The sequence below is a fragment of the Gorilla gorilla genome, chromosome 6, assembly GCF_029281585.2.
Source record: "Gorilla gorilla gorilla isolate KB3781 chromosome 6, NHGRI_mGorGor1-v2.1_pri, whole genome shotgun sequence".
Lineage (NCBI taxonomy): Eukaryota > Metazoa > Chordata > Mammalia > Primates > Hominidae > Gorilla > Gorilla gorilla.
In genome coordinates this window covers 30,974,099-30,987,146 of record NC_073230.2, presented here as the reverse complement: position 1 = coordinate 30,987,146, position 13,048 = coordinate 30,974,099, and the positions used below count along the sequence as shown (strand labels likewise).

At 43.8% G+C, this 13,048-nt stretch overlaps 1 protein-coding gene across 9 annotated transcripts in view; it reads left to right on the top strand.

The window, feature by feature from the left end:
- The window catches only part of TRA2A (transformer 2 alpha homolog), a 28,425-nt gene that overhangs the window by 11,864 nt on the left and 3,513 nt on the right, over positions 1-13,048 (top strand). For 8 of the 9 annotated variants that reach the window (XM_019031419.4, XM_063708415.1, XM_063708414.1 and 5 more), the window contains 3 exons: positions 3,677-3,842; positions 7,117-7,305; positions 12,726-12,841. In XM_019031419.4, the coding sequence (XP_018886964.1) occupies positions 3,677-3,842; positions 7,117-7,305; positions 12,726-12,841 (471 nt within the window). The remainder of the gene's footprint in view (positions 1-3,676; positions 3,843-7,116; positions 7,306-12,725; positions 12,842-13,048) is intronic. The other variant, XM_055347317.2, reaches the window with a different exon arrangement.

Sequence of the window (13,048 nt, the reverse complement as noted above, 5' to 3'; positions counted from 1 at the left end):
CTTGGCTCACTGCAACCTCCACCTCCCGGGTTCAAGCAGTTCTCCTGCCTCAGCCTCCTGAGTAGCTGGGATCACAGGTGCCTGGCTAATTTTTTGTATTTTTAGTAGAGACGGGGTTTCACCATGTTGGCCAGGCTGGTCTTGTACTCCTGCCTGAGGTGATCCGCCCACCTCGGCCTCCCAAAGTGTTGGGATTACAGGTGTGAGCCACTGCGCCCAGCTGGAAGAATTTTATTGTCTCACTTTCATTGCTGTTTAAAAGTAATAATTGATGTTTTAAATTAAGGATTTTCTTACTTTTTTTTTCTTCATTTTAAAAATTGGAACTGTAAATTGGTGCTAGCTAAAATGGGAAATATCAACTCTTCTAGCGTTATTGTTCACCTGTTGTGTTTCATAAGGTCTTTCCTCATTAGTTTTATTCCTGTATTCCATATCCTCACTTTGTAAAATCGTGCAAAAAATTTTGCTTGATTACTTAGTTAACAGAAAATGGGTGATCTGGTTCAAGTAGGGAATTACTGAGGACAGTTAGCAGTATCAACAGTGGGTTATTATTGAGCTGAAAAAAAGTAGAGACTCTTGAAGAGTTTGTTTGTTTGTTTGTTTGTTTGTTTGTTTGTTTGTTTGAGATGGAGTCTTGCTCTGTTGCCCAGGCTGGAGTGCAGTGGTGTGATCTTGGCTCACTGCAACCTCCACCTCCTGGGTTCATTGAGTACTGTATAGAAGGTATTTTATATGACTGTCATCACTGCTGGTCTGTGTCAGTTTAGTTAAGGGTGGGTCATTAGTCTTTTTTTTTGAAGACGGAGTCTCACTCTGTCGCCAGGCTGGAATACAGCAGCCTGATCTTGGCTCACTGCAATGTCTGCCTCCCGGGTTCAAGTGATTCTCTTGCCTCAGCCTCCCGAGTAGCTGGGATTACAGGCACACGCCACCAACACCCAGCTAATTTTTTGTATTTTTAATAGAGACGGGGTTTTATCATGTTGGCCACGATGGTCTCGATCTCCTGACCTTGTGATCTGCCTGCCTCGGCCTCCCAAAGGGCTGGGATTACAGGCGTGAGCCACCGTGCCCGGCCTGTCGGATTAGTTTTACAGGCAAAGAAAGGACTGCAAGCAACTGGGAATTAGAGCAACTGGGAACTAGAAAAGCAGCAGTAGACAAGTGAAATGTTATAGAAAGCATCAATAAGTAAAGGCTTAGGCTGAGTGTGGTGGCTCATGCCTATAACCCCAGCACTTTGGGAGCACAAGGAGGGGTGGATCACTTGAGGTCAGGAGTTCTAGACCATCCTGGCCAACATGTTGAGACCCCGTCTCTACTAAAAATACAAAAAATTTGCCAGGTGTGGTGGCACAGGCCCGTAGTTCCCAGGAACTCGGGAGGCTGAGGCAGGAGAATCGCTTGAACCCAGGAAGTGGAGGTTGCAGTGAGCCAAGATCAGGCCACTGCACACTCCAGTCTGGGTGACAGAGTGAGATTCTGTCTCAAGAAGGGGAAAAAAAAAAAAAACCCAAGAAATGAAGACTCAGAAATGTTACCAGTTTTGGGCTGGGCACGGTGGCTCATGCCTGTAATCCCAGTGCTTTGGGAGGCCGAGGTGGGTGGATCACAAGGTTAGGAGTTCGAGACCAACCTGGCCCAACATGGTGAAACCCCGTCTTTACTAAAAACTCAAAAATTAGCCGGGCATGCTGGCAAGTGCCTGTAATCGCAGCTACTTGGGAGGCTGAGGCTGGAGAATCACTTGAACCCAGAAGGCGGAGGTTGCAGTGAGCTGAGATTGTGCCATTGCACTCCAGCCTGGGTGAAGAAGTGAGACTCGGTCTCCAAGAAAAGAAATGTTATCAGTTTTGATGGGCATTTAGGTGGTTGTTGAATTAGTTTAGCAGATACTAGATTGCAGCAGGCTAAAGAAGAATTGGAAATGGAAATGATACTTAGCAGAGAGGGGAATGTAGAACTTTATGGGCCAGGCACACTGGCTTAATTGGGGAGGTTGAGGTGGGCAAATTGCTTGAACAGGACTTCAAGACCAGCCTGGGCAACATGGCGAAACCCTGTCACTACAGAAAATATAAAAATTAGCCAGGCATCACCTGGTGATCCTAGCTGTCTGGGAAGCTGAGGTGGAAGAATTTCTTGAGCCTGGGAGAGAGAGGTTGCAGTGAGCTGAGATCATGCCACTGCACTCCAGCCTGGGCGACAAAGAACTATATGGAGAAAGTAGCAGAAAATCAAAAAGGATTTTGTTTGTTTGTTTGTTTTTTGAGACAGAGTTTTGCGCTTGTTCCCAGGCTGGAGTGCAGTGGCACGATCTCGGCTCACTGCAGCCTCCACCTCCCGGGTTCAAGTGATTCTCCTGCCTCAGTCTCCCAAGTAGCTGGGACGACAGGCGTGCGCCACCACGCCCAGCTAGTTTTTGTATTTTTAGTAGAGATAGGGTTTTACCATGTTGGCGAGGATGGTCTCGATCTCTTGACCTCGTGATCTGCCTGCCTTAGCCTCCCAAAGTGCTGGGATTACAGGCGTGAGCCACTGCGCCCAGCCTGTTTTTTTTTGTTTTGTTTTGTTTTTGTTTTTGTTTCTGTTTTTTTTTTTGTTTTTTTTTTTTTAATAGAAGTGTGGAGTCTTGCTATGTTGCCTGGGCTAGACTTGTCCTCCTGGGCCCAAGTGATTTTTCTTTCTTTCTCTTTTTTTTTTTTTTTTTTTTGAGACATAGTCTCGCTCTGTCGCCCAGGCTGGAGTACAGTGGCACAAGCTCAGCCCACTGCAAGCTCCGCCTCCTGGGTTCACGCCATTTCCTGCCTCAGCCTCCCAAGTAGCTGGGACTACAGGTGCCCGCCACCATGCCCAGCTAATTTTTTGTATTTTTAGTAGAGCGGTTTCACCATGTTAGCCAGGATGGTCTCGATCTCCTGACCTCGTGGTCCGCCCACCTCGGCCTCACAAGTTGCTGGGATTACAGGCATGAGCCACCGTGCCCGGCCCCAAGTGATTTTTCTTGCTTCATCTTTCCATGTAGCTGGGAACATAAGCACATATCACTGCACTTAGCTAAGAATCAAAGGATTTATTTATTTATTTATTTGAGACAGAGTCTCGTTCTGTTACCATGCTGGAGTGTGGTGGCACAATCTCGGCTTGCACCCTCCGCCTCCTGGGTTCAAGCGATTCTCCTGCCTCAGCCTCCCAAGTAGCTGGAATTACAGGTGCCTGCCACCACACCTGGCTAATTTTTGTATTTTTAGTAGAGACGAGGTTTCAACATGTTGGCCAGGATGGTCTTGATCTCTTGATCTCGCGATCTGCTCGCCTCGGCCTCCCAAAGTGCTGGGATCACAGGCATGAGCCACCGCACCTGGCCACGATTTTATTTTATAGCAATAGTGGGTTTTTGTTTTTTGTTGTTTTTTTTTTTGTTTTTTAAAAGAAGATGGGGCCTTAACATTTTTGTACGGTTAGGTGAAAAGGGTGAATGTAGAGGGGCTTGACTGAGAACAGTGGAAGATGTAGTGACTCAAGGGAACCAAAGGAAGAATACCCTTTCCTCAGAAGCAAGGAGGAAGGACCTGAGAATAGTTAGGGATATATGTATACCTTCTTGGAAGAGGGAAGGACTTTAGCCATTTTGTTTCAGTATTTTTACCTAAATGTATTTCTCTCAAAGGTCGAGGTCAAGGAGACATTCTCATAGACGTTACACTCGATCCAGATCCCACTCTCACTCTCATAGGAGACGATCTCGAAGTAGATCATATACACCAGAATACCGGCGGCGAAGGAGCCGAAGCCATTCTCCAATGTCTAACCGGAGAAGACATACTGGCAGCAGGGTACGTGGTTTATAAAAGTTAATGAAGACTTATTTTCTCTTTTATGTGTTTAGTCATGGCATATCTTGCTTTTAGGGGAGCTTGGCCATTGTTTAGAAGTGATACTCTGGAAACATCCTTAATAAGCTGCTTTAGCTTTCAAAGTAAAGGAAATGCCACCATCTTTCGTGAGCTTACCATGTTTTATGACAAAGAATGCGAAGGAAGTATATTTTCTTTTTTTTAGACAAAGTCTTACTCTGTCTCCCAGGCTGGAGTGCAGGGGTGCAATTTCGACTCACTGCGGCCTTAGCCTCCTGAATAGCTGGGGTTGCAGGTGTGCACCACCACACCCAGCTAATTTTTGTGTTTTTAGAAATGGGGTTTCACCATGTTGGCCCGTCTGGTCTCCAACTCCTGACCTCAGGTGATCCACCTGCCTTGGCCTCCCAAAGTGCTGGGGTTACAGGCGTGAGCTGCCGTGCCTGGCCGGGAGTATATTTTTCTTTTCATGACGTTTGAGTAAAAAGGAGATGAAGGCTGGGCGTGGTGGCTCACACCTGTAATCCCAGCACTTTGGGAGGCCAAAGGGTGTGGATCACCTAAGGTCAGGAGTTCGAGACCAGCCTGGCCAACATGGTGAAACCCCATCTCTGCTAAAAATACAAAAATTAGCCAGGCGTGGTGGCTTACGCCTGTAATCCCAACTACTTGAGAGGCTGAGGCTGGAGAATCCCTTGAACCTGGGAGGCAGAGGTTGCAGTGAGCTGAGATTGTGCCACTGCATTCCAGACTGGCCTGGGAGACAGAGTGAGACTCTGTCTCAAAAAAAGAAAAGGAGATGAAATTTGGGAAGAAATATGTTCCGGCCGGGCGTGGTGGCTCACACCTGTAATCCCAGCACTTTGGGAGGCCGAGGTGGGCGGATCACGAGGTCAGGAGATCGAGACCACTGTGAAACCCTGTCTCTACTAAAAATGCAAAAAATTAGCTGGGCACGGTTGCAGACGCCTGTAGTCCCAGCTACTCCGGAGGCTGAGGCAGGAGAATGGTGTGAACCCGGGAGGCAGAGCTTGCAGTGAGCCAAGATCGCGCCACTGCACTCCAGCCTGGGCAACAGAGCGAGACTCCATCTCAAAAAAAAAAAAAAAAAAAAAAAGAAATATGTTCCACGAATTGAAGTGAAAAGCATAAACTGAGTTGGGAATACTGGGTTATATTCAAAGTTTTTTGATGGGGTAAGGGGGTCAAAGAAATATTAAAAACTTTGTAGTAATCATAGCTAACACTTTTATTCAGTACACTTAAAGCTTTTAACATTCCTGTGAGGCAAGTTATGTTATAGATAAAAAGAATCGAGTCTTGGATGTATGACATTGAAGGAGTTTTAGTTTAGATTTTGCTAACTAGCAGTCTAGGTTTCAACCAGGCAGCCGGGCTCTAAAGTTCTTAGAGCATGTTTGCATGCTGTACTATGCTTCTCCCACAGGATACTAACTTTAACTGTGGTGGAGCATGTCATTATTTAATGTTTTGAAATCTGTAAATTTATTTCCAAAATCTGGATTGTGGGAACACTGAAAGAATATCCTTGCTAAAGAATGAAAATGGGCCAGGCATATTGGCTCACGCTTGTAATCCCAACTACTTGGGAGGCTGAGATGGGAGGATTCCCTGAGCCCAAGGAGGCCAAGGCTGCAGTGAGCCATGATCAGGCCACTAAACTCCAGCTTGGGCAAGAGAGTGAGACCCTGTCTCAGAAAAAAAAAAAAAAAAAAAAATGGAGGAGAGGAGGTCTAAGTCAGCAATTACAGATGAAGTCAGATTAAGTACAAATCTGTAAGGGATGTAAAGCATTTGAATTAACTAGAAAGATGGTATTAAACTGAGGATACTTTTTTTTTTATAAGTGAGACGGAGTTTCACTCTTATAAAAAGTAAAGGTTCTTCTTCAAAGAGATTTTCCTCCCCATCTAATTAGAAATAGATAATAATTTATCTTAGAAGCAAAATTTATTCAAAGAGCTGTGCTAACATTCTTAAATATCTGCTAGGCCGGGTGGGGTGGATCACCTGAGGTTGGGAGTTTGAGACCAGGCTGACCAACATGGAGAAACCCCATCTCTACTTAAAAATACAAAATTAGCTGGGGGTGGTGGTGCATGCCTGTAATCCCGTCTACTTGGGAGGCTGAGGCAGGAGAATGGCTTGACCTCGGGAGGTGGAGGTTGTGGTAAGCCAAGATCGCACCATTGCTCTCCAGCCTGGGCAACAAGAGTGAAACTCCATCTCAAAAAAAAAAACAAAAAACTACTAGCCGTAGTAAAAAAAATCAATGTACTTTATGTTCTTAGCTCCCACAATTTAGCCTAAGTATTTGCCCTAACATGCTTATACTGGTCCAAACAAGCATTAGGTCATAGCCTGTTCCTCTTCCTTATTTAAAGGTGTTTTTACCTTTCTCAACATGCCACAAATTACTTCCTCCTTCCTTTGTTCTCCTCTGCCTTTGCCTCTTTTAAAAAGTTCTAAGTTACTAGCCAATCAAGACAAATCAGAATGTGAAGTCCCATTCCAGCCAATAAAAAACAGACACAACAGTAAGGTAGACACGTCAGATTATAAATGACCCTGTCTCCTTTGTTCAGTGTACTCTTGTGAGAAAACTGCTGACAAGTGTACCCTTTCTACAGAAAATAAAAATGGCCTTACTAAAAAAATGTATGTTCAAGTGCTATTTCTTTACAACACCGAGAAACAAACATTTCTAACACTCTTGTCACCTAGGCTGGAGTGCGATGGCTCGATCTTGGCTCACTGCAACCTCCACCTTCCGGATTCAAGTGATTCTCCTGCCTCAGCCTCTGGAGTAGCTGGGATTACAGGCACCTGCCACCATGCCCAGCTAATTTTTGTATTTTTAGTAGAGATGGGGTTTCACCATGTTGGCCAGGCTGGTCTCGAACTCCTAACCTCAGGTGATCCACCCACCTCAGCCTCCCAAAATGCTGGGATTACAAGATTTTCAGGATACATTATGAACGTTGCTGGGCTGGAGAGTAAGAACATTTTAATTCAGGCTGTAGACAGAAAGCATATCCCAAAGAAGGCCTTGGGTGTACTGTGAATTGTAAAATATGGCTCATCTGCTCTAGTTCTCTTAAAATCTTATCTCCAAATTACTAGAAACAATATATTTATTGTGTATTAGATGAGGTGTTCTAAACAAAGTATTTCTGTGTTTCTTTGATTTTGATTTTAATTTGGAGTTTTAAATAATATTTCCATTTAATAGGCAAATCCAGATCCCAACACTTGCCTTGGAGTGTTTGGCCTCAGTTTGTACACAACAGAGAGGGATCTTCGTGAAGTATTTTCTCGATATGGACCATTGAGTGGTGTCAATGTGGTTTATGATCAGCGAACTGGGCGATCTCGAGGATTTGCTTTTGTGTATTTTGAGAGAATAGATGACTCAAAGGAGGTAAATTTGTCTTTCATATGCCTGATTATAGTACTGAATTAGTGTGAAAAGTTGATTAACAGACTTATTTCTGTAAACATTGCATCCTTTTTTCTTCCTTTTTTTTCTTTTCTTTTTTTTTTTTTTAAAGATAGGATCTTGCGTCCAGGCACGGTGGCTCATGTCTGTAATCCCAGCACTTTGGGAGGCCAGGGCAGGTGGATCACGAGATCAGGAGATCGAGACCATCCTGGCTAACACGGTGAAACCCCGTCTCTACTAAAAACACAAACAATTAGCCAGGCGTGGTGGCCGGCGCTTGTAGTCCCAGCTACTCGGGAGTCTGAGGCAGGAGAATGGCGTGAACCCGGGAGGCGGAGCTTACAGTGAGCCGAGATTGCGCCACTGCACTCCAGCCTGGGCGACACAGTGAGACTCCGTCTCAAAAAAAAAAGATAGGATCTTGCTGATTTTGCTCTGTTGCCCAGGCTGGAGTGCAGCCTCGACCTCCTGGGCTCAAGCAGTCCTCCTACCTCAGCCTCCTGAGTAGCAGACACTACAAGTGTGGGCCACAATGCCCAGATAATTTTTTGTTGTAGAGATAAGGTCTCACTATGTTGCCCAGGCTGATCTCGAACTCCTGGCCTCAAGTGATCCTCCCAGAATGCTGGGTTTACAGGCATGAGCCATCATACATGGCCTGTTGTGTCCTTTCTAATTTTGACCTGATTCAAACTCTGCCTCTCAGTGTTAACAATTGGAGTCACCACAGTTTCACTTTTTTTGGTTATGCTCTCTGCTATAGGCATATGCTAATTGAAATCTGGCTGTGTAAAGTGAGCTATATGTGTTTAAATTAATGGAAAAAGTATATGTGTAAGTGTTCTCTTTTGAATAAGCCATAATGATGCTCCAAACAGATGATTACATTAACTTTTAAAAAATAATTCTGATGTGTGGGTTTGATGTGTTTAATTTTGTGTCTATAATGAGGAAGGAACTTGTTTTTCTATTCTCTAAATGTTCATTTATCAGTGTGTTCAATAATTGAAAAATAGTACATGGAAAGAATTGATAATTTTTTAGTGCTATTCTTAACTTGCCTAACACAATGAACTAATCAATGTCAATGATTTGAAATAGTGCTATTCTAACATGTTCGGTATTATAAAGGAAGTGGTAGGCTTGCTTTAAGTTTTTGCAGGGAGTCTTGCTGTGTTGCTTAGGCTGGTCTCGGAACAACTCCTGGCCTCAACTGTTCCTCCTGCCTTGGCTTCCCAAGGTGCTAGAATTACTGATGTGAGCCACCATACCTGGCCTAGGCTTGCTTACTCTTTACTAAAAGTTGATAGTAATTGATTTAGAAAATTGCATTTTAAAAAATTTGAAGCTCAATACTTTTAGTTTTATTAGACCTTCTGTCTTTTAAATTAAAATATATATATTTGTATATATCTGGAAGTTTTATTAGACCTTAATAATCAGGGTATTTTTCTTTTCTTTTCTTTTTTTTGTTTTTGAGATGGAGTCTCGCTGTGTCGCCCAGGCTGGAGTGCAGTGGCGCGATCTCGGCTCACTGCAAGCTCCACCTCCCGGGTTCATGCCATTCTCCTGCCTCAGCCTCCCGAGTAGCTGGGACTACAGACGCCCGCCACCACGTCCAGCTAATTTTTTGTATTTTTAGTAGAGGCAGGGTTTCACTGTGTTAGCCAGGATGATCTCAATCTCCTGACCTCGTGATCCACCCGCCTCAGCCTCCCAAGGTGTTGGAATTACAGGTGTGAGCCACCGCGCCTGGCCAAATCAGGCTGTCTTTTAAAAACAGTAAGTTCTTGGCATCTGGAGGGTAGAAGCCAGGAACACTGCTAAATAACCATACAGTACACAAGCTGGCACCCCATAACATAGAATCAGGCTCAAAATGTCAATAGTGCTAAGGTTGAGAAACCCCAGATAACTCTTAACAAACTGGTACTTTAGTTTTTAAGTCATTTATGTCACAGGCAGTTTAATGCCTTAATTTGTCAGTATTATGACTTTTTTTTTTTTTACTGTTACGTATTTGTGATTTATATATTCTTTTTCTCAAGAGATACACGTTATCAATTTAGAAATACTAGGATATCTGAGCTGAAGTAAAAGTTGCAAAATGCAAGCCAGAACAGTGTAATTTTTTTATTATTAATATTTTTTAATGTGAAACATGTTTATCTCTTGATTCCACCTCTCCCCTTCCACTTCTGGATAAAACTAAAATGGCAGGCCGGGCACAGTGGCTCGCACCTTGTAATCCCAGCACTTCGGGAGGCTGAGGCGGGCGGATCACCTGAGGTCAGGAGTTCAAGACCAGCCTGGCCAACATGGTGAAACCCCATCTCTGCTAAAATACAAAAATTAGCCAGGCATTGTGGCAAGCGCCTGTAACCCCAAGCTACTCGGGAGGCTGAGGCAGGAGAATTGCTTGAACCTAGGAGGCGGAGGTTGCAGTGAGCTAAGTTTGTGCCACTTCACTCCAGCCTGGGCAACAGAGTGAGACTCCACTTCATCTCAAAAAGAAAAAAAAAAAAGCTTAACTGGCAACTTTAAAGACAGGAGCAGTTACTTAGTGGCAGGATTAGAAGTTCCTTTTAGTTCACTAGGTGACAATATGTTACTTAAGGAGCGGGGTGACTAGGCTTGTCAGCTAAATCACAGTTTCTCTTTTCAGTTTCCCAGGCTGAATTCTCAGCTAACACAGGCATGTTGTATGGTTTCTTCTGTATGGCTGAGACTGTCTCCAGTTTTTAGGGACAAGCAATCTGAAGTGATTTGATTTTTTTCTTGTTTTTTTTTGTTGTTGTTTGTTTGTTTCTTTCTTTGTTTGGAGATGAGGTCTTGCTCTTTGCCCTGTCGCCTAGGCTGGAGTGTGGTGGCACGATCTCAGCTCACTGCAACTTCCGCCTCCCAGGCTCAAGTGATCCTCCCACCTTAGCCTCCCGAGTAGCTGGGACAACAGGTGTGCACCACCATGCCCGGCTAATTTTTGTATTTTTTGGTAGAGATGGGGTTTTGCCCCATTGCCCAGGCTAGCCTCAAAGTCTGGACCTCAAGTGATTTGGCTTCCCCAAAGTGCCAGGATTACAGGCATGAGCCACTTCACTTGGCTAAAGTGATTTTTTTTTTTTTTTTTTTGAGACGGAGTCTTGCTCTGTTGCCAGGCTGGAGGGCAGTGGCACAATCTCGGCTCACTGCAACCTCTGCCTCCCGGGTTCAAGCAATTCTGCCTCTGCCTCCCGAGTAGCTGGGACTACAGGTGCATGCCACCACACCCAGCTAATTTTTGTATTTTTAGTAGAGATGGGGTTTCACCATGTTGGCCAGGATGGTCTTGATCTCTTGATACCTCATGATCCCCCCATCTTGGCCTCCCAAAGTGCTGAGAGTACAGGTGTGAGCCATCGTGCCCAGCCTAAAGTGATTTTTAAAATCTTTTTAAAATTTGTATTCCTTTTTGACTAACTTCTCCCTGATTCTGAAAATTTCACTGAAATGTCAAAGTTATTAGTGTGCATATGGTGAAGATAATAATATAAGCTCCTCACCCTGTTTTAGTAAGAAGTACTTAGAGATTTTGTGTGTGTTTTTTTGGGGGGTGCTTAGGATGGGGTGGGGGGAGATCAACTTAGAGAATTTTGATTTTTGGAACTTCAAATGGAAGATGTGTTAAATTTGTTGCAGCTTTGCTTTTGCAGACATTTATGTGATGTAAAGTTCTTTTTAAAAATTGGACCTAGTGTGGTGTCTCATGCCTCTAATCCCAGCACTTTGGCAAGAGGATTTACTTGAGCCCAGGAGTTTGAGAGCAGCCTGGGGAAACATAGGGAGACTTGGTCTCTACAAATATATATATGTGTGTGAGAGAAAAGGAAAAAAAATTGTCCCAGAAACAAATAATACTCTCAGAGTTCTTTTCAAAGAGACCAAAGAGACAACTCTTATCTTCAAGAATTAGGCTGTGCAAGGTGGCTCATGTTATTTGGGAGGCTGAGGTGGGAAGGCCACTTGAGGCCACGAGTTAAGAGACCAGCCTGGGCAACATATTGAGATCTTGTCTCTACAAAAATAAATGCATGCAGGCCAGGCGTGGTGGCTTACGCCTGTAATCCCAGCACTTTGGGAGGCCAAGGCGGGCGGATCACAAGGTCAAGAGATCGAGACCATCCTGGCCAACATGGTGAAACCCCATCTCTACTAAAAATACAAAAAATTAGCTGGGCATGGTGGCGCATGCCTGTATTCCCAGCTACTTGGGAGGCTGAGGCAGGAGAATCACTTGAACCTGGGAGGGAGAGGCTGCAGTGAACCGAGGTCACGCCATTGCACTCCAGCCTGTGCAACAGGAGTGAAACTTGGTCTCATAAATAAATAATAAAATGCAATCCATTGAATGGAATACTGTTTAGACCCCTTCTCTACCAAGAATTTTTGTTTTAATTAGCCGAGCATGGTGGCACAAACCTGTGGTCCTAGCTACTTAGGAGACTAAGGCTGGAGGATTGCATAAGCCAAGAAGTTTGAGGCCACAGTGAACTATGATCCACTGCCAGCCTGGGCAATGGAGTGAGACCCCCCCCCCTTTTTTTTTTTTAATGACCTTTAGTTTATGGGGCACTCTTACGGAGAAATATTTGTGGATACATAAAAATCGTGTAGTTTTTATTAGTTTATTATACTTTTATTAGTTCAGTCTCAGTAAAAGGTTGAAAGGCATTACCATAAATTTGTTCTTGTCTGTTTATATCATTTCTTCTTGGCTGCTTACTGAGTCTTAATCAGTGTACTAGACTGCAAACTAAAGAATAAGATTGGGGGCAGGTTATAAAAAGAACATGTATAAAGCTTAGCAAACCCTTTTTAATGTTCTGAAGTCAGTCTTTGTAAGTGAAATCGCTGGAGACTAGAAAGTATGAAATGGCAGTCTACCTGGGCAACCTACAAAAAATTTAGCTTGAAAAGACTTCAGTCTCCGCTCCCCTGTTGATCTCATGGAGTGGGGAATGGGAGTTGAACCAGAACTGGAAAATTATTTAGGAAAGTTTGTTAACTACTCTTTGTTGATCTCATGGAGTGGGGAATGGGAATTGAACCAGAACTGGAAAATTATTTAGGAAAGTTTGTTAACTACTCTTTGTTGATCTCATGGAGTGGGGAATGGGAATTGAACCAGAACTGGAAAATTATTTGGGAAAGTTTATTAATACTCTTTCTGCTGAGTAAATTTAAATGTGTTCTGGACATTGTTGAGGTCTAGAATTGTCTATACAATGCCCTGTACAAGCTACATTGCTGTCATTTTCAAAATCGAGTTTATTTGGATTACATATACTTTGTGCTTAATTTTAAGTAATGATTACTTCAAGACTGGTGAATTATACGTGACTTTTTGTGCCTGTTCTTTATAGGCTATGGAAAGGGCAAATGGAATGGAGCTGGATGGTAGAAGAATTCGGGTGGATTATTCTATAACCAAGAGAGCGCACACACCAACACCAGGCATCTACATGGGCCGACCAACTCAGTAAGTAAGAGTTCAAGTTTCCTAAGCTAAACTATGAAATCCACCAGAAATATGTGCAAAATTTTGATTACTCAGAAACTTTTTTCCTATAATTAGAATTGATTCTGGCAAGGGGGTTGGGTTTGAGACATGGTCTCACTCTGTGGCCCAGGCTGGGCTGCTGTGGCGCCATTTCAGCTCACTGCAACCTCTGCTTCCTGGGTCAAA